The 27,805-nt window shown below is 43.5% G+C and overlaps 1 protein-coding gene across 3 annotated transcripts; it reads right to left on the bottom strand.

The window, feature by feature from the left end:
- Nucleotides 1–26,963, bottom strand: scn2b (sodium channel, voltage-gated, type II, beta). 3 transcript variants are annotated; one of them, XM_060846865.1, is made up of 5 exons: nucleotides 26,828–26,963; nucleotides 6,031–6,197; nucleotides 3,823–4,033; nucleotides 2,114–2,309; nucleotides 1–1,124 (listed from the first exon to the last, which is right to left on the bottom strand). In XM_060846865.1, exons 1-5 carry the CDS (start codon nucleotides 26,904–26,906, stop codon nucleotides 1,115–1,117), a joined length of 663 nt encoding a protein of 220 aa, XP_060702848.1. In that variant the 5' UTR covers nucleotides 26,907–26,963; the 3' UTR covers nucleotides 1–1,114. The 3 variants fall into 3 exon arrangements, with proteins under 3 accessions (XP_060702848.1, XP_060702850.1, XP_060702849.1); XM_060846867.1 differs by lacking the exon at nucleotides 26,828–26,963 and adding an exon at nucleotides 7,810–7,893; XM_060846866.1 differs by lacking the exon at nucleotides 1–1,124 and having other exon boundaries at nucleotides 2,110–2,309.
- Nucleotides 26,964–27,805: the final 842 nt, after the last annotated feature.

Here is a 27,805-nt window from a genome sequence, read left to right as displayed (position 1 = left end):
GAACAGAACCAAAACAATATCTGCTTGCAGAAGTGAAGTCCAAACTTCAAATGCCCTTTTTGTGTGTCAAAATGTTTCCTAATTTCACTCCTAAAAGATCAGGCTTTTATTTTTATACTACATCCCAGACTCAAACAACCAATGACAAATAGCTTCTCTCTATCGACTCTATCTGCTCCCCTTAATATCTTGAGAATTTTGATCGTCAGTTGCTGACTGTCCAAATTCCTAGCCACGTTCGTGCAGGTTCTCTCTGTGATTTAACCCTTCGAATCCAGGTAGTGTTCTGGGAAATCTACACGACATTCTGCTGGAGGCCAAAATTCACAACTGAGAGCTCCGTGTCCAAATATGCTCACAGTATCTCCGAGTGTGGTTTAATGTTGCATGACATCTAGTCCCTTGCATTAAACTCCTTAGAATCCATAGGCCAACATTGTAAAAGCCTTTCCCATCATTATTGTAAAAGCCTTTCCCATCAGCTTCTCTCCTTATTCATGACATTTTAATCATCTTTACACCCGGATTCCCCCCAGACCCCTGGCTGTTTCTGAAGTATTCCTGGTTTTGCGGCTCACTTGATTTTACTTCCAATTGAAGGCTGATTTCGAGAGAGCTGTATAATCAATACTGCACCCAATCCCTGGGAATCCTTGCTAGTGGGTTATGTTAAAATTACCCTCACCAGTGTGTAAGGAAGCCATGCAGCATCAGCCTGAATGTGCACTATTTATACTGCAAGGTACAGTGTTGCTGCTCTGTTGAAACATGCATAATTGATATCTCCAGTTAGAAGTCACCACACTGATAGGACATTTGGCATGACTTGTAGTGCAATATACACAGCGATGGTGTGAAGCCTATGGCTCATTGGGTACTTCCAGGTTTTCCAGTTTCACCTATGTGTGGTTTGGAGGTTGATGACATGCATGGCGAAGCAAGCACAGTTTCACAGCACAGCAGTATCATATCAGCATTCATGTTTCATGTGACGAGGCAATGGATTGAACACAGAGACGTATTGGAAATATCCCACGAAGCACGAAGACCAACAGTTCTCACCAGAGGCAGGTCACTGTCAGCCTCCATCTTTGCTCATAGTTTCTGTGTTGTTTTAGTGTTGCCTGCAGGAAAAACATAGAAATGTCATTGGATTAAAACTTTGCATGAACTTCAATCTCAATATCAGGGATTTTAACAATTACAACAAAAATAATTCAATGTACATTCCTGCCTCTATTGCTGTCTTGGGCTCAACATTATCTGTCTCCTTTAGTGATAGGAGAACAAACAAGACTTGCATTGAGAGTATTCTCCTATAAACAGCAACCATCAATATACTGGAGGGGGTTAGGAGAGACCAGGAATTGAACTGGATAAGTCATGTAAGTACTGTGATTACAAGAGCAGGTTAGAGGCTAGGAATTCTGCACTTCCTGACTCCTTATCTGCATGGCATAAATCAGGAATGTGATGGATTATCCCACCCCACTTGATGAGTGCAGCTCCGACAATATTCAAGACGTTTGACACCATCCAGGATGAAGCAGCCCACTTGATCAGCACCACATCCACAAACATTAACTCCGTCTCCCACCAATGCTCAGCAGCAGCAGTGTGTAACATCTACAAGGTGTACTGCAGAAATTCACCAAAGATCCTCAGACAGCGCTTCCATCTAGAAGGACATTGGCAGGACTTATGTAGGAACACCACCACATGCACGTTTCCCTCAAAGCCACTCACCATGGAAATACATTGCTGTTTCTTTAGGGTCACTGGGTCAAAACCTGGAACTTAGAGATGGGATTGATTTCCACTGAGCCACAGCCAACACCTTTTCTCAATTTTATATGCATTTGGGAATGTGTTTGTCACTGGCTGCTGTGAATATATTATCAGGGAGGGGATTTAGGATTTTGAACAAGCGACAATGAAGGAATGGCAATGTATTTGCAAGCCAGGATGTCGAGTGACTTGGAGGGGAACTTGCAGGAGATGGTGTTTCCATATATCTGCTGCCCTTGTCCTTCTAGATGAAACCGGTCATGTGTTTGAAAGGTGCTGTCTAAGGAAGTACAAGTTAATACTTGCTTCTGACTGACAGTCTTACTTTTCATCTTCTTCCTGATTGCCTTCGCCATCTGTTTTTCCTTCCTCTTCGGTTTTCTGATCTTCAGAATGATGATCTTGTTTCTTTTTCCTCCTCACACACTTCACGATGACTAAGACCAGAATGATGACAGCCAGAAAGCCCCCGACTGATGCCCCTATAATCACAGCCACGGTGGAGTCACGCTCAGGGGGAACTGCAAGGTAAATATCACTGGATCAGGGAAATGTTCCCTCAACGTACGGAGGCAGTCTTGTGGCAAATGCACACATTTGGAGAAAATAAATACAAATAGGAACAAGAAACTTTCTATTACATGTTCAAATAAAAGCACTTTGAGGAGTGTGATCAGCTGTGTGTCAATTGGTCGCTGTAAACCCCTCACAAAGACAAATTGTACAAAATAGTCATGCGCTACATTGGCTGTGGCAGGGACCTACTGGAGATCAATGTTTCCTTTGTAGGTGCAAAGACAACTGCAATGTCTATCTTTTTAGCTTTATTTCATATTTTCCTAATTTGTAGTCTGTATATCTGTAATGTAGTGTACCTTTTTTTGCTTATTTTCTTTATTTTTCTATTCCTAAGTTTTGTACCTAGGTACTTTGTATCTGAGATGGCGCAGTGCGTTGGCAACATTGCACACTTTTCACTGTCCTCTGGTTCTCTTGTAACCTGACTATATGCGAAAGTAAACCTAACTCTAATTCTAAAATCCCCGTGCTCCAATTGTTGCATTGGAATGTAGTGCTCACACACCCACAGCACCAGCCACCCCACTGAGACAGACAGCGAAACAAAACTGGAGCAAGCATTGAAATCAAAGGTATATGCCATCTTGCATTTGTATAGCATCTTTACTATAGTAAGGGGGTCACTTAGCTGTTGTCACTGTAGTGTGGTGCAAACTAAAGCGAAAGAACAGGTTCCATCCCTGTTCTCCTCCTCCTGCCAAACCTCAACAGTTTTGCTTCATGGAACAACTATGAGCAACTCACACCTTGTTGAGTAGGAGTTTCAAATGTCTTTAAATTTTCACAGAATCCCTACAATGCAGAAAGAGGCCATTCAGCTCATTGAGTCTGCTCTGATCCTCTGAAGAGCATCCCACCCAGACCACTACCTCATCTCCATAATCCCACATTTCCTATGGCTAATCCACCTAGTCTGCACATCCCTGGACACTATGGGCAATTTAATATGGCTAATCCACCTAACCTGCACATCTTTGGATGGTGGGAGGAAACCGGAGCACCAAGAGGAAACCCACGCAGTCACGGGGAGATGTGCAAACTCCACACAGACATGGGGAGATGTGCAAACTCCACACAGACACGGGGAGATGTGCAAACCCATGCAGACACGGGGAGATGTGCAAACTCACTCAGACAGTTTCCCGAGGCTGGAATTGAGCCTAGGTCCATGGCACTGTGAGGCAACAGTGCTAACCACTGAGACACCATGCTATCTTTCTTTGTCAAGAATTATAAAACCAATTGTAACTATGCACTAGATCCAAGATTTAGTTTATACAGATAGTTATACAGTCAGTGGTGGTTGGGGGGGGCAACATTAAACACACAGCGTGGAAGAGCAGAAGGTAGTACCACACACAAAGAAAATGCAATGCACATCACAGAAAGAGAATGGGCAGGCATGTCAAAGATTGGAGGGAAAGTGATGGAGATGACAATATTATTTTACAATACCTTCTGTGACAACTTGCAGGCGGATTATTCCCCACCCGTTGTGTCTGTCAGGTGGGTTTAACACAGAACAGTTGTAAAAGCCTTCATCACTGAGCTGGATGTCGTGAATTGTGATAGAGACATCATTTTTTTTGAGGTTCCCTGACCACTCCACCCTGCCTGCAAAGCGGTCATCTCTGGGGATAATGACTTTTTTCCAGAATTGAACAAGCTATGGGAGGGGGGGGGGGGAAGAAAAGAGAAAAAGCTAAATGGTTTTGTGGGAGTTTTTGTCAATTCATCTCCATGCAAATCTTTTTTTAACGCACAAATTATCTGAACACAGCCAAAACACTGCAACCCGTACGCTAACATGCACACCAATCCCCACTCAACCATGACCCCTGTGCCGCCAAACAGAAATATAAATGACATTCTGCATGATGGGGAGCCAATGTGAAAATTCTCATCCTTGTTGTCAAATTCCTCCACAGCTTCATGCTTTCAGTCTCTGCAACATCCTTCGTTCTTACAATCTTCTGAGATCTTGGTGCTTCCAATCCAACCTTCACAATCTTCATGGTATCACCACTGGTGGTCGTGCTTTCAGATGCTGAGACCCAAGTCCCTGGAATTCACTTCCTAACGTTCTCTACTTCTTCAGCTCCTGTTGCTCTTTTAAGATGTTCCTGAAAGCTTATTGCCTTCAAACTTTTTAGTCAACTGCCCCTAATGACTCTCTACATGGCTCAGTGCTGAGTCTTGTTTGATAACACTTCAATGAAAACCCCTTGTCTCTATTGATAATGCTGTATAAGGTGGAAGGTTTTTCCACCTTGAAAGAGTGTCTCCTTGGGTATCAACCTAGCTCCAGACTCCCTTATCTCCAAAGTCCCTGAAAATGTTGGTGCCTCCCATATTCGCACCGATTTACCTTAATTCCCTGCACCAGTCTCTCCATCTGGTTTCTGTTGCCTGTGGCAGCCATAGAACAGCTTTTTTCAATGTCACAAATCATATCCTATATTCCTGTGACTATGGTAAAATACTTCTCTCTCCCTCTGGTTTGACATGTCCACAGCTTCTCACTATGCAACCCTCCAGCAAGTCTCCTCCATCGTCCGCTCTGAGGAATGGTCAATAATAGGTTTAGCTCTGTAATCATACCACAATCATATGTAGTCACAGCGTCTCCTGTAACAGTTCCTCCCCCTACTCTCGCAGTGTTCGCTGGAGCCTCACATAGACCTAACTTTGTCGATCTCCTATTCATCATCTACACACATTATCTGAAAATACACCAGCCAGTTCCATGTTTACACTGGAAACACTGACTTCTGCCTCAGCCCTTCTCTCGGAATCACTGACTTGTCAGACTACTTGCCCAACATCCAGTCAAGAACGAGCCATATTTTCCTCTAAATAAACATCAGAAAGGGCTAAATGATTGTCCCTGTCCTTCGCCACTTGTCACTGGCTGCATTCCCTCCCTGAGGCTGTTCACAAGCTCCGTGTCCTTTATGGTCCTGACACTCAAACCCTCTTCTTCATAAAGATCACTACCCTCGCCTTCATTGCATCCTCTACATCGGGGAGACGGGCCGCTTACTTGCGGAACGTTTCAGAGAACACCTCAGGGACGCCCAGACCAACCAACCCAACCACCCCGTGGCTCAACACTTTAACTCCCCCTCCCACTCCACCGAGGACATGCAGGTCCTTGGACTCCTCCACCGGCAGAACATAACAACACGACGGCTGGAGGAGGAGCGCCTCATCTTCCGCCTGGGAACCCTCCAACCACAAGGGATGAACTCAGATTTCTCCAGTTTCCTCATTTCCCCTCCCCCCACCTTGTCTCAGTCGGTTCCCTCAACTCAGCACCGCCCTCCTAACCTGCAATCTTCTTCCTAACCTCTCCGCCCCCACCCCACTCCGGCCTATCACCCTCACCTTGACCTCCTTCCACCTATCACATCTCCATCGCCCCTCCCCCAAGTCCCTCCTCCCTACCTTTTATCTTAGCCTGCTTGGCACACTCTCCTCATTCCTGATGAAGGGCTTATGCCCGAAACGTCGAATTTCCTATTCCTTGGATGCTGCCTAACCTGCTGTGCTTTAACCAGCAACACATTTTCAACTTCATTGCATCATCTGTCTGCATCCCTGTCTCAGCTCATTGACTGCTGAAATTCTCATCCCACCTACACTAAAGAGCAAAACACTTACCACATCTTGAGTGCAGTTGCTACATTCAGCATAGGTCCAATTTAAAGAGAAACGCTGTTCATTCACGTCATAGCAGGAGTTAAAGGTGCAGCTCAGTTTGGCCGAGGAACCATTGAGCCCAATGACATCAGGTGACACTGTAACTTCCATAGCAGCGCCAAAGTGCACTAAAGGAGGTGGGGAGGGTGTGAGAAAGAGATTGTCAGGAACCAAAGCATTAAGAATTATGGACTGTTCCACAACTGTAAAATAAGGACAGTTTCCTCAGCAGTGAGAAAGAAATTGGAGGTGCACTGTTACAATGATATAGTCTGGGCACCCTCTGAAATCAGAAGGAGCAAAACTTTAATCAAGTATCTCCATTAAACCCATGACTTGGATTAAACCCAAATTAAAATTAAACCCAAATATCAACAATTGGACCTTAAACCCAGATCACCAAATTGCAGACACCTCCCCAGGATTAAACTGTCAAGGAGGACAGAGACCAACAAAGACATGCCTCACCCTCTCAACATGTAACCTCAAACATCAGTCAGGGAGAATCAGACACCTCTATTAACCCCTAGACTCAGTCCTGGTGAAAGGGAGGCCGACAGCTCGCCTCCTCTTCACCAAAAATGACAAAGTCAACAGTCACAGTTCCAATATTAGTCCCTTTGGCAAGACACCAACAATGGGCATTTGTGCAGCACCTTAAAAATAAAAATCCAGAAGCCCTTCACTGGAGTGAGTATCATAAATCAAAACTGAACACAGCCGAGTAAAGACAGATGAACTGATGCTCAGTTGCTGGGACAACTTTAAAAACAGAGAAAGGATTTGAGCAAAGCTGATCAATTCAAATGGAGAAAGTGATTGTCTAGGGGCATTATCACTGGGCTGTTCGGGACCCAGACCCTAGGCATGGATCGGGACCCAGGCATGGATCGGGACCCAGGCATGGATCGGGACCCAGATCTGAATCCCACCACGGCAGATAGTGGATTTTGAATTCAATCAAATATCTGGAATGAACAGCCCTAATGATGACTGCGAATCCGTTGTCAGAAAAATCCATCTGGTTCACTGCTGACCCTCAGGGAAGGAAATCTGCTGTCCTTACCTGGTCTGGCCTACAGACCCACAGCAATGTGGCTGATTTTTAACTGCCCTCTGGGCAATTAGGGATGGGTCTAATGCTGGCCTGGCCAGTGATGGCCCTCATTCTGTGAATGAACCAAAATGATGGATCCTGATGATGAGAGTATCCTGACAAGAGAACTCTGATGGTGCTCAGACTGCACCAGCCTCGGTCCTGCTGTAATCCTGCAGTTGTGCCTTCACTCTTTGCAGCTTTATTTGCATATTGCTGTGCTTTAAGGCTCTGTAAAAAAAAATCTATATTTCCTAACACTGCATCAATCAGAGGGCGATGCAGCTGGGTTCCAGTGCTGACTCTGCAGGACAGATACTGAATAATACTAAGTTGGGCCTATCCCGAGGGACACTGCAATGGAACAGGATTCCATTCCAAAAAAAAAGAGCCATGAGAAAGAATCTCATCCTGTCAGCCTTTGCATCACTCCAGGGAGGAGCTAGATTTCTCTCGGGGAAGTTAGGAACAAATTCCTGCAATGTTCACTTAGCCTGCGAGGACAGGATACTTAGAGATTGCAGGACGTTTGGCTGAACTGGAATCACGCCATCTGTGAAGGTCACTGTTAAGAATTAAGAAGGCCTTCGATCGGCTGACTCTTTTCAGAAGTCTGTGCACGCTTAGCACACACACACACACACCCTCTTTAACAGCCCAAGGAGGGAGGCAATTCCCCCGCTCTCCAGAATGAACACTCTCGGATTATGTTCCAAATCCCATCCAGGAGCCCCCCAGATGCGGTCCAAGGGTTTTAACCTGAGAACACAACTCCGGACGGGTGTCTCCGCCCGGGGATCAAGATGGAAACAAGCGGATGGTGGCTGCAGCCCAAACATCAAAGTGTCACGGCGATCCGCAGCTGATTGTTAGCACCCGGAAGCAATGGGTTAATGAAGGGTGTATCTTCTCACGAGCATAATGGGTCCACTGAAAGACCAACTCATTTTTTCTCAGCTGCCCGCCCCACTTCAGTGAGAAACTAGAGCAAGTTGAAAGAAACTCTTGCTCACTTGCTTCTGTCTGGTTTAACAGTGACAAAGCTAAAGGTACGTGCAAAGGGATGGCAATGAAAGGGTTAAGGCTTGTTTTAGCTTTCTCGCAATAATCTATTGATCGACAATGGGCATTCAAGGTCTCCGACTTGCATTTGCTTATTTATTTGTTACACACAGAGAGACCGACTCGAGATGTCGACCAGATATAGAGGCAGCTTTATTCTGCATCTAACTCTGGGCTGACCCTGTCCTGGGAGTGTTTGATGAGGGGACAGCGTACTGCGGGCTTCACGCTGCTCCTGACCATGGGAGTTTTAAAGGGATAGTGTACACTGGAAGTTTTTGATGGGGACAGGATTAAAGGGAGCTTTACTCTGCATCTAATCCCCGTGCGGCACCTATCCTGGGTGTATTTACATCGGAACATAGATACAGGAGTCGGCCATTCAGCCCCTCGCTCCTGCTCTGTCATTCAATAAAATCATGACTGATCAGTGGCCAAATTCCATATATCTGTCTGTGGTCCATATCCATTCAGATCTTTGCTTAACAAAACGTATCTATCACAGATTTAAAATTAATAAGTGGTGTAGCATTAACTGATGTTTATGAAAGACAATTCCTTGCCTCTACCACTTTTTGTGTAGAAGTGCTTCCTAACATCTTGACTGAATGGTCTCACCCTAATGTTTAGACCAACCGTTAGTTCAAGAATCTTCAAACAGTGGGAATAGTTTACCTGTATCTGTCTTTTCTTGTTTATATCTTGAAGACTTTGATCAGATCATCCCTTAATTCTAAAAGCGAGATAAAACAGACCTAATGTTTGTCAGCCCTCCTCATAATTTAACCTGTAAAGTCCAGGTATCATTCTTATAGGTTTACGTGGTACTCCGTCAAAGACTAATATATCCTTCCTAAGGTGTGGTGCCCAGATCTGTTCACAGAACACCGAGTACAGGGGTTTTGTGAAACTGCAGCAAATCTTCCGCATCCTTATTCTCCAATGCTCTAGATATAACAGCCAGCATTCCAGCGACCTTGATTATGTTCTGCAAATGTTCTTGGCATTTTAAAGATCTATGCACCAATTCCCTAAGTTTCTTTGGACATTCACTGTACTTAATGTCGCTTCATTGAGAAAATACCCTTATCCACCCTTTTCGGGTCCAAAATGAATTATCTTACACTTGCTTACATTGAATTCCATCTTCTACAGTCTTGCCCATGCACTTGGTCTATCAATATCCTTTTGTAATTTTATGCTATCATTTACATTGTCTACAATGCCATCCAAGTTTGTGTCATCAACAAATTTCGATCTATGACTTTCAACGCCATAATGTGAATAACTAATGTGAATAATTGAGGCCCAAACACAGATCCTTATGGGGCACTATTTGTCACGTCCTGCCAATTTGAGTATCTAGCCAACATCTCCATTTTCTGTTGCCTGACACTCAACCAATTCCCCAGCCATGTCAGTAATTTGCCCTCAATTCTCCACATTTCTACCATAGTTAACAGTCTCTTATGTCAGACGTTATCAAATGCCTTCAGGAAGTCACAGAGTCTTAGATAGCACAGCATGGTCCAGTCAAGGATAGTAGTGGGAAGTTGTGCGTGGAGGCTGAAGAGATTGGGGAGACACTGAATGAATACTTTTCGTCAGTATTCACTCGGGAACAGGACATTGTTGCCGATGTGAATATTGAGTCACAATTAATTAGAATGGATGGCTTTGAGGTATGTAGGGAAGAGATGTTGGAAATTCTGGAAGGGGTGAAAATAGATGTCCCCTGGGCCTGATGGCATTTATCCTAGGATTTTCTGGGAAGCAAGGGAGGAGATTGCAGAGCCATTGGCTGTGATTTTTATGTCCTCGTTGTCTACAGGAATAGTGCCGGAAGACTGGAGGATAGCAAATGTGGTTCCCTTGTTCAAGAATGGGAGTAAGGATAACCCTAGTAACTATAGGCCGGTGAGTCTCACCTCTGTTGTGGGCAAAGTCTTAGAGAGAATTGTAAGGGATAGGATTTATGAACATCTGGATAGGAATAATGTGATCAAGGATAGTCAGCATGGTTTTGTGAAGGGCAGGTTGTGCCTCACAAACCTTATTGAATTCTTTGAGAAGGTGACTAAGGAGATGGATGAGGGTAAAGCGGTAGATGTGGTGTATATGGATTTTAGTAAGGCGTTTGATAAGGTTCCCCATGGTAGGCTACTGCAAAAAATACGGAGGTATGGCATTGAGGGTGAGTTGGAGGTTTGGATTAGGAATTGGCTGGCTGGAAGAAGACAGAGGGTAGTAGTTGATGGTAAAGGTTCATCTTGTGCAGTTACTAGCGGTGTTCCGCAAGGATCTGTTTTGGGACCATTGCTATTTGTCATTTTTATAAATGACCTGGAGGAGGGGCTAGAAGGTTGGGTGAGCAAGTTTGTGGATGATACGAAAGTCGGTGGAATTGTCAGTGAGGAAGGATGTGGCAGGTTACAGCGGTATATAGATTAGCTGCAGAGCTGGGCAGAAAGGTGGCAAATGGAGTTCAATGTAGGTAAATGTGAAGTGATTCACTTTGGTAAGAGTAACAAGAAGATGGAGTACTGGGCTAATGGTCGGATACTTAGTAGTGTGGATGAGCAGAGGGATCTTGGTGTCCATGTACACAGATCTCTGAAAGTTGCCACCCAGGTAAATAGTGCTGTGAAGAAGGCATATGGCGTACTGGCTTTTATTGGTAGAGGAATTGAGTTCTGGAGTCCTGAGGTCATGTTGCAGTTGTGTAAGACTCTGGTGTGGCCACATCTGGAGTATTGTGTGCAGTTTTGGTCACCATACTATAGGAAGGATGTGGAGGCACTGGAACGGGTGCAGAGGAGGTTTACCAGGAAGTTTGTGTAGGTTAGGTGGGCTTGGGTCGGTGCAACATTGAGGGCCAAAGGGCGTGTACTGCACTGTATTTTTCTATGTTCTATGTTCATGGAAACAGACCCTTTGGTCCAACTCATCCATGCCAACCAGATAACATAAATTAATCTAGACCCATTAGCCCGCATTTGGCCAATTTCCTTCTAAACCCTTCCTATTCATATATCCATCCAGATGCCTTTTAAATGTTGTAATTGTATCAGCTTCTACTACTTCCTCTGGCAGCTTATAACCTACATGCAGCACCACCCTCTATGTGAAGAAGTTGTCCCTTAAATTCCTTTTCTATCTTTCCCCTCTCACCTTAAATCTATGTGTTCTAGTTTTGGAATCCCCCTCCTGAGAAAAAGACCTTGATAATTCATCCTATCTATGGATCTCATGATTTTATAAACTCTATCACGTCACCCCTCAGCCTTTGACACACCAGGGAAAATAATCCCAGTCTGCTCTGCCTCTCCTCCAACCTTGGAACCATCCTTGTAAATCTTCTCTGCACCCTTTCAAGTTTAACAACATATATACAGCATCCGTAGACATTCCCTGTTCAATACCTTAGTTACCTTTTTTAAAAAATCCCTGAAGTTTGTCAGGCATGACCAATCTGTCATGAATCTATGCTGGCTCTCCCTGATTAACTGAAAAATTTTGAGGTGGTCTAATACCCTACCCTTGATTATAGACTCCAATAATCTTGCCACAACAGATGTTAGGCTAACTGGTCTGTAAGTCCCTGGTTTTTTGTCCTTGATAAAAAATGAAATGTAATTTTACAATCCAGAGGGACAACTCCTGTGTCTGAGGAACTCTGAAAGATTATAGTTAGGGACTCTATAATGTGCTACTCTATTTCCTTTAATACCCTTAGATGGAAACTATCAGGTCTTGGGGATTTGCCAATCTTTACTTCCACTAATTTCCTCATTATTGATATTTTACTTACATGAATTTTATTAAGTCCCTGTCCCTGATCCACTATTAATTTCGTGCAAGCTCTCCTTCTTTTCTACAGTAAATACTGAGACAAAGTAATTATTAAACATGTCCTTGACAATGTCCCCACATTCTTTCATGGGCCAACATTCCTTTCCCTTTTCATAACTATAAAATTTCTGCTTTTTGATTTTAATGTTCCTTGGAAATTTCCTTTCAAAATCCCTTCTAGAAGTTCTATATAGTGTGGTCTTTTGTTAGTCTTTGTATCTTTTCCATTCAGCAGGGTCTGTGCTATTATTTACATTTTTGTCAGCTCTTTCTTTTAATTTTATGTGATCTCTTATCACTTTAGTTGTTGATGGCTTTTTTTGTGAAGTGAAACTTTTCCACGTCAGGGTGTAAACTGGTTTTGTATTATGTTCTGATTCTTGAAACATCCTCCACTATACTTCAGTTGTTTGATTCATTACCAGATTTTTCCCAGTTTTCTATGAACAGTCCCTAACTCATCTCATTAAAGTCAGCTCTACCTCAATCTAAAATTCTAGTAAATGATTCATGCTTTTTGCTTTCAAATACTACATTGAACTCGAACATGTTATGATCACTATTTGATAAAGGTTCTTTAGATAATTGATTAAATCTGGTTTATTATTCATTACTAGCTCCAATATTGCTTGACCTTTTTTTGTTTGAGGACATATTTCGGTTAGAAATTATCCCGGACACACTCTGGACATTCACTACCTTTCTGACAAATGCTTGACTGCCTCTCCCAATCTACATTAAAGTTTAAATTTCTCATTTAAACCACTCTGACTGCTACACATGTTCCCAACTTCTGCATTTATAAATCTAGCACCTCACACCTGCTAACAGGGGATTTATACACCTATTACAGCTTTAGATCCTTTCCTGTTCCTCCATTCCACCCAAAAAGTCTCCACTGAATGCTTTCCCCTCATTATCTCCTCCCTCAACATTGAAGTAATTTTGTTTTAATAAGTAGGGCTCTTCCACCTCCTCTGCAGTTTCCCCTGTCTATCCTGTAAATTTTAGGATCTGGGGAATGTAGTTCCCAGTCCAGACCATCCTGTAGCCATGCCATATTGATAGTTACTATATCAAAATCTCCAATTTTAATTTGTGACCACAATGCATTTACTTTATTCCTTACACTCATAAAAATAACTATTATTTGGGCCATAGACTGTAAACTATCCCTCAGAACCAATGCTTGATTCGCCTGTTCATTATTATGATTGGGAATAGTAGAGTATGCTTTACTTGCAGTTGAAAAAAGTAGAGGCTGTTTTACCATATATCTAACCCTTCCTACTGGTCCTTGGAGTGTTTGATAGGGAGGGCAGAGAAAGCATTACTCTTTATTTAACCCTGTTTGTCTCTAGCCTGGGAATATTAGTTTGGGACAGTGTAGTGAAGGAGTTATACTGGATCTAACCCTGTGCTGTATCTATCCTGGAGTAGGTAGAGAGAGCTTTACTCTGTATCCAGACCTGTGCTGTACCTGTCCAGGGTGTGGTTGATAAGGACAATGTTGAGGGAGAACTACTTTCAGTTTAAAAGAATAGAGGGAGCTTTACCTTATATCAAACTGTATTAACCCTGTCTCGTGAGTACTTAATGGGGACAGAATACTTTGCTTTACTCTGTATCTAATCCTGTGTTGTCCCTGTCCTGGGAGTGTTTGATAGGGACAGTAGGGATTTTACTGTGCATCTGATTCCATGCCATACCTGTCCCAGGAGTGTGTGATGGAGACAGCATTGTGGGAGTTTTACTTTCCATTTACTTTCAGTTTTGAAGTGTGGAAGAAACTTTGCTCAGTGTCTGACCACGTGTCCCTGACCAGGGGGTGTTTAATGGGCACAGTGTCAAGGGGGTTTTATTGTCATTTTAAAACAGTAGAGGTAGCATTACTCTCTATCTAACCTTGTGTAGTACCTACCTTGTAAGGGTTCAAGGGGACAGTGTCAAGGGACCTTTATTCTGTATTTAACACAGTATCTTAAAATATTGTAAAACAGCCAGAATTATTTCTTTTGAGGGTCAGGACTGTACCCTAGCAGGTGATTACGCTCTACATCAATCTCCTTACACTGCATTTACTGTGTCCCTATTAGGAAATCCTTCTTCAGTCTTTCCTGGGGAGGTTAAAGGGTCTTTAACATTTCAGCTATTGAAAACCTATTGTTAAAACTTTACTCCCAAATTCCAAGTAGGCACTGTCTAATAGGATGATGAAAATAAATATTTAATTAGATCCTTCAGAGGAGAATTGAATATAAGTTGAGGGAAAAGTAAATTTGACTGGATGTGGGAATGAGAGTGGAATGGGAGTAACTTGATTGTTCTTTGGAAAAATTAGCATATATTCAGTGGGGAAAATGACCTCCTTCTGTGCTGTCCAATGTTTCTGTGGAATAATGCAGATGGAGTTTTTCACTACATCTAACCGGTACTGTATCTTGTGTGGGAGCGTGTCAAGGGGCAAATGTAACTTTTCTAACCAATGCTTGAGGGGAAAGAAGAAGTGAGAGGGTGAGAGCAGACTGGAGGGAGTAGAACATTTGACTGAAACTATGAAATTGTGGAACTGGACAATGAAGTGAATCAGTGTTGAAGATGGTGCATGGAGGGTGAGTAGAGGAAGGATAAAGTGAGTCTGGGGAGGGAGGGAATGAGAGTGTTGTTGAGCTGGAAGGAGTGAGAGTTAGTATGGGGAGGTGGTAGATTAGTGGGAATATCACTGGACTAATAATCCAGATGCCCAGTCTGATGGCAGCCAAAGATAGTGTTTGGCTATCGATAGCTCCATTGGCAGCTGGTGGAATTTAAGTTCAATTAATTGTTTTTAAAAACACCTTGACTTGAGATGAGTCTTAATAATAGTCATGACACTATCATAAATTACTTTAAATACCCATCTGGTTTGCTACTCTCCTGAAGAAACCTGCCACTTTTACTTGGTCTGGCTGACACATGACCATCTTCCTAGTGGGTGACTCTGAACTGAAGAAGGGCTCATGCCCGAAATGTCGATTCCCCTGCTCCTTGGATGCTGCCTGACCTGCTGCGCTTTTCCAGCAACACATTTTCGACTCTGAACTGTTCTCCAGCACAGTTAAGGATGGGTGGCAAATGCTGGCCTCCTGAGAGATCCCCACATCTCAGGAGCAAATAACAAAATAACTGGGCCAAATGATTAGGCCCCTAAGTGGTTAATTGCTCAATCCTTTTGGGTTTTATCAAACCCTTAACGGTTTTGCGAATGATGAAATGATGACCAGAATATCTTGATCTGATGGGCAAATGGGCCAAGGAGTAACAGATGGAGTTCAGTTTAGATAAATGTGAGGTGCTGCATTTTGGTAAGGCACATCAGGGCAGGACTTATACATTTAATGGTAAGATCCTGGGGTATGTTGCTGAACAAAAAGATCTTGGGTGCAGGTTCATGGTTCTTTGAAAATAAGGTTCAGGTAGACAGGGTAATGGAGAAGGAGAAAGTGAGGTCTGCAGATGCTGGAGATCAGAGTTGAGAGTGTTTTGCTGTAAAAGCACAGCAGATCAGGCAGCATCCGAAAATCGATGTTTCAGGTCACAGTCCCAATGAAGAAGGTATTTGGTAAACTTGCCTTTATTGGTCAGTGCATTGAATATGGGGGTTGGTAGGTCATGTTGTGGTTGCACAGGACATTGGTTAGGCCACTTTTGGAATACTGCGTTCAGTTCTGGTCTCCCTGCTGTAGGTAAGCTGTTGTGCCAGAAAAGATTTACAAGAATGTTGCCAGGGTTGGAGGATTTGAGTTAGAGGGAGAGGCTGAAAAGGCTGGGGCTGTTTTCTCTGGAGCATTGGGGGCTGAGGGGTGGCCTTGTAGAGGTTTATAAAATCATGAGGGGCATGGATAGGGCGAATCATCAAGGTCTTTTCCCCACAGTAGGGGAGTCCAGAACTAGAGGATATATGTTAAGGGTGAGAGAGAAAAGATTTAAAAGGGGCCTAAGGGACAACATTTTCACAGAGGTCTTCCTGATGGCCTCATTCCTGATGAAGGCCTTTTGCCTGAAATGGCAATTTTCCTGCTCCTTGGATGCTGCCTGACCTGCTGTGCTTTTCCAGCACCACTCTAATCTTGACTTTAGAGGGATATGGGCCTCTATGCTGACTAGATTAATTCAGGATATCTGGTTGGTATGGATAAGTTAGACCAAAGTGTATGTTTCTCTGTTGTACATCTCAGAAGCTATTCATTCCTCTGGAATCCAGTTATTCCCCGGAGCAATATTCCACGGGAAACCGCTACTATTTAACCAATACTTATATGTGAGAATGGGCAATGAGTGGCAAAAGGACATTCCACTGTGGGGGTATTACTCAGCTAGAACCCGTTTGAAACATAGCCATTCATTTTCCAGTCAGAGAAGGTTCAGTGTATCTTTAGCTGATTTTTGGCTTCATTAATGAGGAGATGCTAAAGTCAATTGTTGCTGCCCCATCTGTGCTACATTAGCCCATTAAATAATTATTTGTGCTGATACAGAGAGGTTAGGTACAGAGAGAAATGCTGACTTATGTTGGCTCACATTAAGCCTCAAATTTAAACTTCTCATCCTTGTGTTGAAGTCCATCCATCGCTTCCATATTGCTGTAATCTGCTAGCCCCATAACTCTCCAGGATATCTATTTTCCTGGACTCCAATGTGTATGCTCAATATTCATTGGTCCATTATCTAAAATAATCTACATACAGGCAAGATATTGAGGGAGCTTGACAGGTTGAATACTGAATGGATGTTTCCTCTTGTAGGCAAGACTAGAGAGGAGGGAATAGCTTAAAACTAAGGGTCCCCCCATTTAAGACAAAGATGAAGAGGATGTTTTGTCTCAGAGAGTTGTGACAGTGAGGAAATCTCTTGCCCAGAGAGGGGAGGAGGTGGGGTTATTGAATACTATAAAAGCTGAGGTAGATAGATTCTTGACCAACAAACAAATCAAAAATTCAGTGAGAAACTAGAGTTGAGGCTACAATCTGGCAAAAGTGAGGACTGCAGATGCTGGGGATTAGAGTTGAGAGTGCGGTGCTGGAAAAGCACAGCAGGTCAGGCAGCATCGGAGGGGCAGGAGAATCAACATTTTGGGCATAAGCCTTTTAGCAGGAATGAGGCTGTGAGACTCGGGGTGGAGAGATAAATGGGAGGGGGGAGGTTTGGAGGGAAGGTAGCTGAGAGTGCAATAGGTAGATGCAGGTAAAGGTGATAGGTCGGAGAGGACGATGGAATGGGTAGGTGGGAAGGTAGATGGACAGGTAGGACAGGTCATGATGGCAGTGCCGAGTTGGAAGATTGGAACTGGGATAAGGTGGGGGGAGGGGGGAAATGAGGAACGTGGTGAAATCCACATGGATGCCGTGGGGTTGGAAGGTCCCGAGGTGGAAGATGAAGCGTTCTTCATCCAGGTGTTGGGGGGTTAGGGAGTGGCGATGGAGGAGATCCAGGACCTGCATGTCCTTAGCAGAATGGAAGGGGGAGTTGAAGCGTTCTACTATGGGATGGTGTGGTTGGTTGGCGGAGGTATCCCGAAGATGTTCTCTGAAGCATTCTGCAGGTAGGCATCCTGTCTCCCCAAAAAAGAGGAGACCGCATCGGGAGCAACAGTTACAGTAAATGTCGTGTGGAAGTGCAGGTGAAACTGTGATGGATGTGGAAGGCTCCTTTGGGGACTTGGAAGGAGGTGAGGGACGAGGTTTGGGTGCAGGTGGCAATGCTTGTGGTGGCAGTGGAAGGTGCCAGGAGGGGAGGGTGCATTGGTGGGTTGCGTGGACCTGACAAGGGAGTCGCAGAGGGAATGGTCTTTATGGAAAGCGGATGGGGTGGGGAGGGAAATATATCTTGGTGGTAGGGTCCATTTGTAGGTGGCAGAAATGGCGGAGGATGATGCTATGTATACGGAAATTTGTGGGGTGGAAGGTGAGGACTGGGTGGTGGGGTGGTGGAGGGGAGGGGTCTGTCCTTGTTGCAGTTGGAAGGCTGGGGTTCCAGGGCAGAGGTGCGGGAAGTGGATCAGATGTGCTGGAGGGCATCATCAACCACCACGTGGGAGGGGAAACCATGGTCTTTAAAGAAGGAGGCTATTTGGTATGTTCTTTGATGGAACTTTGATGGGAGGTGGAGGAATTGGGAGTACAGGATAGCGTTTTTACAGCGGACAGGGTGGGAGGAGGTGTAATCTAAGTCACAGTGGGAGTTGGTGGGTTTGTAGTGCATGTTAGTGTTGAGTCAGTCACTGTTGATGGAGATTGAGAGGTCCAAGAAGGGGCTACAATCAGATCAGCTTCAAACCTATCAAATGGCACAGCAGGCTGGAAGGGCCGAATAGCCTTTTCCTGTTTCTAATTGATGTGGTCACATGCTCATGTGTACCTTCAGCTGCTTGGGTCCCAAGCCCTGGAAATGCTTTCCACCAGTGAATCCTTCTTTAAGAAGCATAATAGCCACTTGAGTCATAGAGATGTATAGCATGGAAACAGACCCTTCAGTCCAACTTGTGTTTGCTGACAAGATATCCTAAACTAATCTCGTCCCATTTGCCAGCACTTGGCCCATATCCCTCCAAATCTTTCCTGTTCATATACCCATCCAGATGCCTTTTAAATGCTGTAATTGTACCAGCCTCCAGCACTTCCTCTGGCAGCTCATTCCATACACACACTACCCTCTGTGTGAAAAGGTTGCCCCGAGATCCCTTTAAATCTTTCCCCTCTCACCCTAAACCTATGCCCTGTAATTCTGGACTACCCCATCCCAGGGAAAAGACCTTGTCTATTTAGCCTATCCATGCCCCTCATGATTTAATAACCCTCTGTAAGGTTACCCCTCAGTCTCCAATGCTCCAGGGAAAACAGCCCCAGCCTGTTCAGCCTCTCCCTATAGCTCATATCCATCAACCCTGGCAACATCCTTGTAATTCTTTTCTGAACCCTTTCACGTTTCACAACATCATTCTGATAGGAAGGAGACCAGAATTGCACACAAGTTTTCAAAAGTGGCCTAACCAATGTTCAACTCTTATACTCAATATTCTGACCCATAAGGGAAAACATACCAAACGCCTGCTTCACTGTCCTATCTACCTGGAACTTTACTTTCAAGGAGCTATGAACCTGCACTCCAAGGTCTCTTTGTTCAGCAACACTCCCCAGGCCCATAACATGTATAAGTCGTGCTTTGATTTACTTTTCCAAAATGCATCACCTCACATTTATCTGAATTAAACTCCATCTGCCACTCCTCGGTCCATTGGCCCATCTGATCAAGGTCCCATTGTACTCTGAGGTAACCTTCTTCGCTGTTCAGTCTACCACTACTTTGACCATACCTTTGATCACCTCTCCTAAAATCTTCATCCTTATATTCATGCCAATACCTGTGGCTGAATAAATCCCTCCAATGTTTTGTGAGGGATTGTTTTACTTGGTGTTATCTAAATGCAAATTGTCATTTTTTTTGTGGAAACAGGCCCTTTGGCCCAACAAGTCCGCACTGCCCCTCCGAAGAGAAACCCACCCAAACCCATTCCCCTACCCTATATTTACCTCTGACTAACACTGTGGGCAATTTAGCATGGCCAATTTCTAAATGCAAGAAAGAATGCCAAGTGTCTTCCCTGAAGAATATTGTCCTTCAGTGCTTTAAATGGCAAGGCCATCTGTTGCTGGATTTAGGAATGTCACTGTTTCTAACCAGTATGATGGTGGATTTGGACAGGGAGGTGACAGCAAGCAGAATGACAGCACCATTCACTGCTGTCGCTTGATGCTGAATATGTGGAATAGACTGGTCGAGAAATGTTTTCGGAAAATAAATGAATCATCCTTGGTCGAGGGTTACAGAGGTATTTGTGGATCAGGTATGTTCTGGAAGGGAGTTACATATGGTTAGAGAGATTTGGATCTTCTGGAATGGAATAAATGCCTGATATTGACCTGCGTGAACTGTGAACTGAGTTGTGATTGGTTGCTCTATATATTTATTTTATTCACCCGCAGGATGTGGTCATCACTGGTTGGGCCAGTATTTATTGCCCATCCCTATTGTTGCCCTTGAGAAGGTGGTGGTTAGCTGCCTTTTTGAACTGTTGCAGTCCACCTGCTGTAGGTTGACTCTTAGGGAGGGAATTCCAGTAGTTTGACCCAGCGACAGTGAAGGAATGGCGATATATTTCCAAGTCAGGATGGTGGGTGGCTCAGAGGAGAACTTGCAGGAGGTGATGTTCCTATATATCTGCTGCTGTCATCTAGATGGAAGTGGTTGTGAGTGTGGAAGGTGAAGGTGAAGCTTCTCTTCTCTTGCACCCTCAGGGAAAATACAAAAATGCAAATTTGAAATCACAACAGTTTTTACTACAGAAGACTGATCAATAAGTTGACACTAATTGGCTGAGGCATTGCCATGGGGAAAGCAATGGCAAACTATAAGCTCCCCAAGCTGCCAATCAAACCAATCAGTCAACTTGCCAAACAAATCACCCTTTTCTTCCCTTGTAGTGTAAAATAGTCTGACCTTTCCAAATTTAGCATTTGGTATTCTTGTATTCGTCTGTAACATGTCAGTAACAGGTCTCTGACACTACCCAGTAACTGTTTAATTGCCTAATTCTCCTTTCAGGCTTTCTTGCAACCTTAGGTGATTTACCTATCAGACCTAAATGGAGAACACACTCTACTCTCATAATTGATACAAAAACTAACATGCCCTTAGTGAAAATCTCTTCACAATTTGGATTCATTTTCTGATTGATCGTTGAATTATTACAATTTGCAATATGGACTGTAGTCAACATGGGATTTTTTTTAGATTAGATTAAATTACTTACAGTTTGGAAACAGGCCCTTCGGCCCAACAAGTCCACACCAACCCGCAACCCATCCAGTTCCATTCCCCTACATTTACCCCTGCCCCTAACACTACGGGCAATTTAGAACGGCTAACTCAGCTAACCTGCACATTTTTGGACTGTGAGAGGAAACTGGAGCACCCGGAGGAAACCCACGCAGACACGGGGAGAATGTGCAAACTCCACACAATCAGTTGCCTGAGGTGGGAATTGAACCCAGGTCTCTGATGCTGTGACACAGCAGTGCTAACCACTGATTTTTGTTAAAAACTACAAGAACTGCAGATGCTGGAAATCAGAAACAAAAACAAATTGTTGGAAAGCTCAGCAGGTCTGGCAGATCTATGGAGAGAAAGCACAGTTAGCTTTTCAGCACCAGTGACCCGTCCTCAGAACTGATTTTGTTATTACCTTTTAATTAGACAGTTTATTTTAAAAGAAATAAGATTGATCAGTATTTATTGTCCTTGCTTAGACGCCCAGAGGAGGAAATGACAGGTCCTTTTCTTGACCCACTGAGCTCCTTGGTGTTCCTACAATGGTAATTGTTCAACCCTAGAAATGACCCCATGGTGTTGGGGTGATATAGACTGGATATAGGATTGGCTAACCAGTAGAAAACAGAGGTGGGGTAAAGTGGGCATTTTCTACAAGTCCACTTATAACAAATGGAGTGCTGGAGAGATAAGTGCTGGGTCTATAGTTATTTACAATATTAACAACGTAAGGGCTTTTGGGGTGCAGTGGCAGTCTCTCTACCTTTAAGCTAAACGGCCGAAGGTTTCAAGTCCCACAAACTCTACAGTTATGTCATAAAAATTCTGAACAGGTTATTTAAAACTATTTACATTAATGACTTGGATGAGGAAAGTGAATGTACCAGTGAGTTTGGAGAAGATTTGTAGCTCAGGTTGAGGTTCTGGATGTAGGTTTGCTCGCTGTGCTGGAAAGTTCATTTTCAGACGTTTCGTCACCATACTAGGTAACATCTTCAGTGAGCCTCCAGGCGAAGCACTGCTGATGTTTCCTGCTTTCTATTTATATGTTTGGGTTTCTTTTGGCTGGTGATGTCATTTCCTGTGTTGGTGTCATTTCCTATTGTGATGTCATTCCTGTTCTTTTTCTCTGGGGGGTGGTAAATAGGGTCCGAGTCAATATGTTCATTGATAGAGTTCTAGGAATTCTTGTATGTGTGTCTGTTTGACTTGTCCTAGGGTGGATGTGTTGTCCCAGTCGAAGTGATGTCCTTCCTTATCTGTATGTAAGGATACTAGTGAGAGAGGGTCATGTCGTTTTGTATCTAGTCAATGTTCCTGTGTCCTGGTGAATGTATTATCATCAGATTTAAAATGACACAAAAATAGATGGAAAGGCAAGTAATGAGGATGACACAGTGAGTTCACAGAGAAATATAGACAGGTAGGTGAGTGGGCAAAAACTTGGCAGATGCTATTGGCAAATATTGGAGAATGTGTGGTTTTGCACTTTGGCACAAAGAATAGAGGAGCTGAATATTATTTAAATGGAGAAAGGTGCAGCACTGCAGGGTTTGTGGGTCCAAATGCATGACTCCCAAACGCTAGCATCCAAGTTCAGTAGGTTATGGGGAAGGCAAATGGGCTGAGTTGGTGTTTATTTCAAAGGGAATAGAAAATACAAATAGCGAGGCCTTGCTAAAAGATACAAGGGAGCATTCAGACCACATCTAGACGCTGTGAACAATTTTGGTCCCTTGAACTAAGGAAAGATACTCTGGCAGTGGAGGCAAAGATGATGCACTGGATTCATTTTGGGTTTGGAGGGATTTTCTTATGAGAAGAGGTTGAGTAGGTATTCCTTGGTGTTTAAAAGAATGAGCAGAGAACATATGGAAACATAAGATTCTTAGGGGACTTGATGTGGAGAGGTTGTTTCCCCTTGTTGAAAGTCTAGGACCAGAAGGTATACTCCCACAGTAAAAAGTCGTCCATTTAAGACAGAGGCGAATAGGATTTATTTTCTCTGAGGGTAGTGAATTTGTGGAATTCTTTACCACAGAGAACTATTGAGGCCGGGTCATTGGGTGTATTCAAGGCTGAGATAGACAGTGTTACAATCAGTATGGGAACCAAGGATCATGGGAAAAGGCAGAAAAGTGGGAGTTGAGGATTACCAAAGCAGCCATGATTTAATTGAATGGCAGAGCAGACTTGATGGGGCTGAATGGCCTACTTCTGCTTCTACGACTTGCGGTTTTATGCTACCTAGCACTCATTTCAAACTTACATCAGTAATTGCAGGCAGACAATTCAAAGTTGCAACTACTCATCCAGTTCACCAGGTGGAGTTAGTGTATATAATGGTCGATTTCATGTAAACGTCAGCCCCCTATTTCTGGCCCAAAAAATCTGGAATTTTCCATATATCTAATGTAACAGTCGACCCTAGTTCTTCACACATAACAAATCAACATTTATGAGTCAGTGTGCCAGCCATTGCGCTCCGCTGTGGATTTTCAGAGTTACTGCAATTTGTTTTTTTTCTCTTTATTATAGAGATTAATTGGGCTTCTGCAGATGATATGGTATGACTTTTGACAGGCATGAATATCTATGTAATTGTTGACCCCATGAATTTAACCTTAAAAAGTAGTCAAAAAAAAATTCGACTATTACTCGAGTATATATGGTAGTACTCCTGGGAGAAATCTTCACGTTTATCGTGTCTTTCACGGTCTCAAGATGTCCCAAAGTGCTTTATAGCCAATAAAGTTTTTGAAAGTCCAGGCACTGTTAGATATTTTCCTAATTAACCTACTCAGGGATGTTATTATACACCTCCAGAGAAAGTGGGACTTGAACCCCAGCCTCCTAGTTCAGAGATAGGGATACTACCACTAGATCATAACAATCCTTGGGTATGTAAGGGAAATATTGCTACCATATTTATCCACCAAATTGCCACAAACACTGGGATGATCACGTCCAGATTATCTGTTTCACTGGTGTTTGTTGACGATAACTATATATCAGGAACTCTCCGCTTTTCTTAAAAATAGTTCAGTGGGAAAAAGAGAATTGACTAACATCTCGCCTGGAAGATGATACCCTCAGCGCACCCTTAGCACAGTACTGGAATGTCAGTCTGGGGTATACTGTCAGGTTTCTAGTGTGGAATATCCTGAGTGAGAGTGGAGAGAACCATTGGGCTGACACTGAATAATATTCATTTCTGTTGGATGCCCGTATTATTATGAAGTCAGATTTTTATCAGGTGAGATTCTTTAAAATACACTATTTATAATAATATATTTATATTGCTTCAGAATTTAGCCATTATGATTTAACAATTTAACAAACTCACAAGACTATTTGAGCTGATTTAGGTGACATTTGTCAGGGTACATTGAAAATTTTGTAGATGAGCTAAGAGACATGGTAGCTAAATTTGCTGATGGTACAAAATAGGTAGGAAAGTAAGTTGTCACGAGTGATATGAATGGGTTATGTGAGTGGGCAGAACATTGGCAGCTAGAGTCTAATGTTGGCAAATGTGAGTTGCGTCTACTCTCACAGGAAGAATAAAGAAGCAGCATATTATTTTATTTAGGTTAGATTCCCTATGGTATTGGAAACAGGTCCTTCAGCCCAACAAGTCCACACCAACCCTCTAAAGAGTAATCCAACTAAACTCATTCTTCTGCCCTATATTTACCCCTGAATAATGCACCTAACACTTTGGGCAATTTAGCACAGCAAATTCACCTGGCCTGCACATCTTTGGATTGTGGGAGGAAACCCACACAAACACAGGAAGAATGTGCAAACCACACAGACAGTCTCCCGAGACAGGAATTGAACCCTGGTGCTGTGAGTCAGCAGCACTAACCACTGAGCCACCATGCCACCATTTGAATGGACAGAGCAAAATTCTACAGGGATCTGGGTGTCATGACTGACATTCCTGCAAATCTTTTATTCTTTTGCACAAACCTTTAAAGTCAGTCTATGGCTGTGAATTTGCAATCAGAACTCAATGCCAGAGATGGTATTGACAAGCTGATCACCATGCCCAGACCCTCAGAGTGGCCGCAGCCGGGCAACTCAGAGGGAAGAGTGGTCCTAGCAGAGTTAATACTCAGTCATCATCTAACTGGTACTCTTTCCATGGCAACACCTCGACCAATCACTACCCACCAATCAGCACCTTCATCTCAGAGGTAAAAATTGTTGTTCCCCTTTATATTGGTATTCTTGTGAATGTCCTGATGAACTCAAGATGAAAAACTCGGACTAAAGTTATCTATTTCAGCAATACTCAGCTTCAGTACTACCAAATGACTAAATACAGAATCAATAATATCATCCTCCTTTTCCTTTGTTTTCCATTCTTTACTGTCATTTGGCCAGGCTGTGAGGTCTGTGTCAAAAAGGGTGGCACTGGAAAAGCACAGCAGAACAGACAGCATCCGAGGAGCAGGAGAGTTGACATTTTGGGAATAAGCTCTTCATCAGGAATCTGTGGTATTTCTATGCTACCTCTTTTTCCAACTAGTGAGGGCCCCACTGGTGATAGAGTTTTACTTGGATATCTGATTACCCCAACTATAGTGTTTTCAAACTGGAGCCTGTACATCAGCTGCCCAACTGTGATTCCTCCACAGGAGAATAGCTACCTTCCAAAATACCAGAGAAAGCTGCAGATTGACAAATGTGGGAAAGGCTCTTTGCCAAATGGCACTCTGTTTTTTTGCCCTGGTCCTCCCTCTTCCTTGTTCTATAACATTTCTCTCTGGGCTAGTCTTTGGAGCTCTCTTCCATAGGCAGCAGTGGAGGGAGGGTCCATAAGATATTTTTATGCAGTAGTAGAAACAGACTTGACTAACAAAGGAGTCAGCTGTCATTGGGGATAGGAGAGATAAGTCGAGCTGAGGCCACAATCAGGTCACACTCCTTATGGAATGGGAGCAGGCTTAAGGGGCTGAAGGGCCTCTATTCCTGATGAAGGGCTTTTGCCCAAAACATCGATTTTCCTGCTCCTTGGATGCTGCCTGACCTGCTGTACTTTTCCAACACCAGTATGATCTTGACTCAAAGGGCTGAATGGCGTATTCCTGATTCTGATTTGTACAGTCGTTGAACCAGTTCTGAGGAACACTGTCAACCCAGGCATTAATCTGTCTTTTCTCCTCTCTTTCTCAATGTAGATGTTGACCTGGTCTGATCTGTGTTTCTAGCGTCTTCACATTTTAGGTTCAGCACCCTGCCCCATCCACCAAGATACAGATTCTATCCATCAACACCACACTCCCTCCCACTCTGGAGTCAACATTAGTGGAAGCAAAACAAACAATGAGAGCTGGGGATACCTCCGAAGAGCCACTAGCCGCTGCTTTGTGTACACTGTCATGTGGCCTGTGATCTGTGAAGATATGTAACACAGAGGAAACACATCTGATGGGGAGGACATTTTGACACACCCAGTCACCAACCTGGGGAAGAGCAAGCATTCCATTTCACCCTGAAAGCTGGATCTCTTTTTAAAGAATGCACAATCTGATTCATATCAGTAACAGCAGAATTTGCCCTGACAAGTACAATATATAACAGTCTGTGCAAAAATATATACTTAGTATGTAAACAGATAATATGAACCTGATAAGGGATTGCACTCTGGGAAGCATAATCCATACATTCAATATTGGATCATATCTTTTCATCTTTTTATTTCGCTATTAAATGAACAAAAAAAATGACAACCTTATCGTTTTTGGCTGGTTACAGATTCAATCTCGACCCTCTCTCTCTTCCCCCTCCATTTCTGTCTCTTTCTTCCAACACCCCCCCACCCCCCCAACCAAACGAAATATCCAGGGCTGAATAAATACAATGACAACTTACCCGAACTACTGGTCAGGAGCATAAGACCCAGGAAACAGGAGTGCAGGGGAGAAGGAGCCGCGCTAACGTGGAGTTTCATTGCGAATTAGCAAGGGATGGAGAGCCGGGCGAAGGAGCAGGAGGGAGAGCTGCTTCTGCTGGTGTTCTGGGCGCTGGCTGGCAAGACTGAGCAAAGCTGTGTTGTGGGCAGGAGCTCACATTGTGGGCTTGGGGGACCAGCCGAAAGGAGTCGGGGACCCGTCCTGATCCGTGACAAACAGGCGCGCAGAGACCGGACGGGGCTCCAGCATCTGCAAAATTTAGGGCCGCTTTTTTTTTGGAGACGGGCAAAAAGAAAAAACCTCGTTGCTGGGCGCCAGAATGAGCTATCCATCCACGGTTTTTATCCCGTTATTTGGGCTTTGAATAAACAGCATATTAACCATTTCAGGCACATTACAACGGCTGCATCTAAAGGGAAGGATGGACAAAGGAAGAGGATAGGTTTGTCATGAAGAGGGGTGACAGGAGACTGGAATGATGTTTAAATACTGGCACAGACTAATTGGGCCGAATGGCAATAAAGCAAATACTCTGTAAAGTGTTTTCTTACATTAAAATTGTTCAAACATGAGTTGCCTATTTATTTTCTTTCCATTCAGAATGATGTTTTTCCCTATTTTTATTAAGGTTTATCATTTTACTCTAAATCTTGTATTTTAGTTCCATTACACATCAATCTCAGTTTGTGTTTGCATCCCTTCCTCTTTCCATCCATGCCTTGCTCATTCTTTATTCCCTCTTCCTCTTTCTCCCCTCCCTTCTCCCCTTTCCTGACCTCCCCACTGTATTCCCCCTCTCTCCTCCCACTCTCCTTTTGCTTTCTGCCACTTCCACATTCAATCTATCAAAGTCCTCACAATTTAAAAACGAAAACCCAGTTGAGTCATTACATTTGGCCAATATCTAATCTGTTTTAGGGTGATCAAAGCTTCAGAA

Source organism: Hemiscyllium ocellatum, chromosome 29 (assembly GCF_020745735.1).
Source record: "Hemiscyllium ocellatum isolate sHemOce1 chromosome 29, sHemOce1.pat.X.cur, whole genome shotgun sequence".
In the NCBI taxonomy this organism is placed as follows: domain Eukaryota; kingdom Metazoa; phylum Chordata; class Chondrichthyes; order Orectolobiformes; family Hemiscylliidae; genus Hemiscyllium; species Hemiscyllium ocellatum.
Note: the sequence above shows the minus strand (reverse complement) of the source record. Positions and strands in the feature narration are given on the sequence as shown.

Coding starts and splice junctions, on each gene's coding strand:
- scn2b (XM_060846865.1), bottom strand. CDS start 26,906: ATGAAACTCCACGTTAGCGCGGCTCCTTCTCCCCTGCACTCCTGTTTC. Junction 6,198..26,827: donor GCTCCTGACCAGTAGTTCGG/GTAAGTTGTCAT, acceptor CACCTCCTTTAG/TGCACTTTGGCGCTGCTATG. Junction 2,310..3,822: donor CCTGCAAGTTGTCACAGAAG/GTATTGTAAAAT, acceptor TTTACCTTGCAG/TTCCCCCTGAGCGTGACTCC.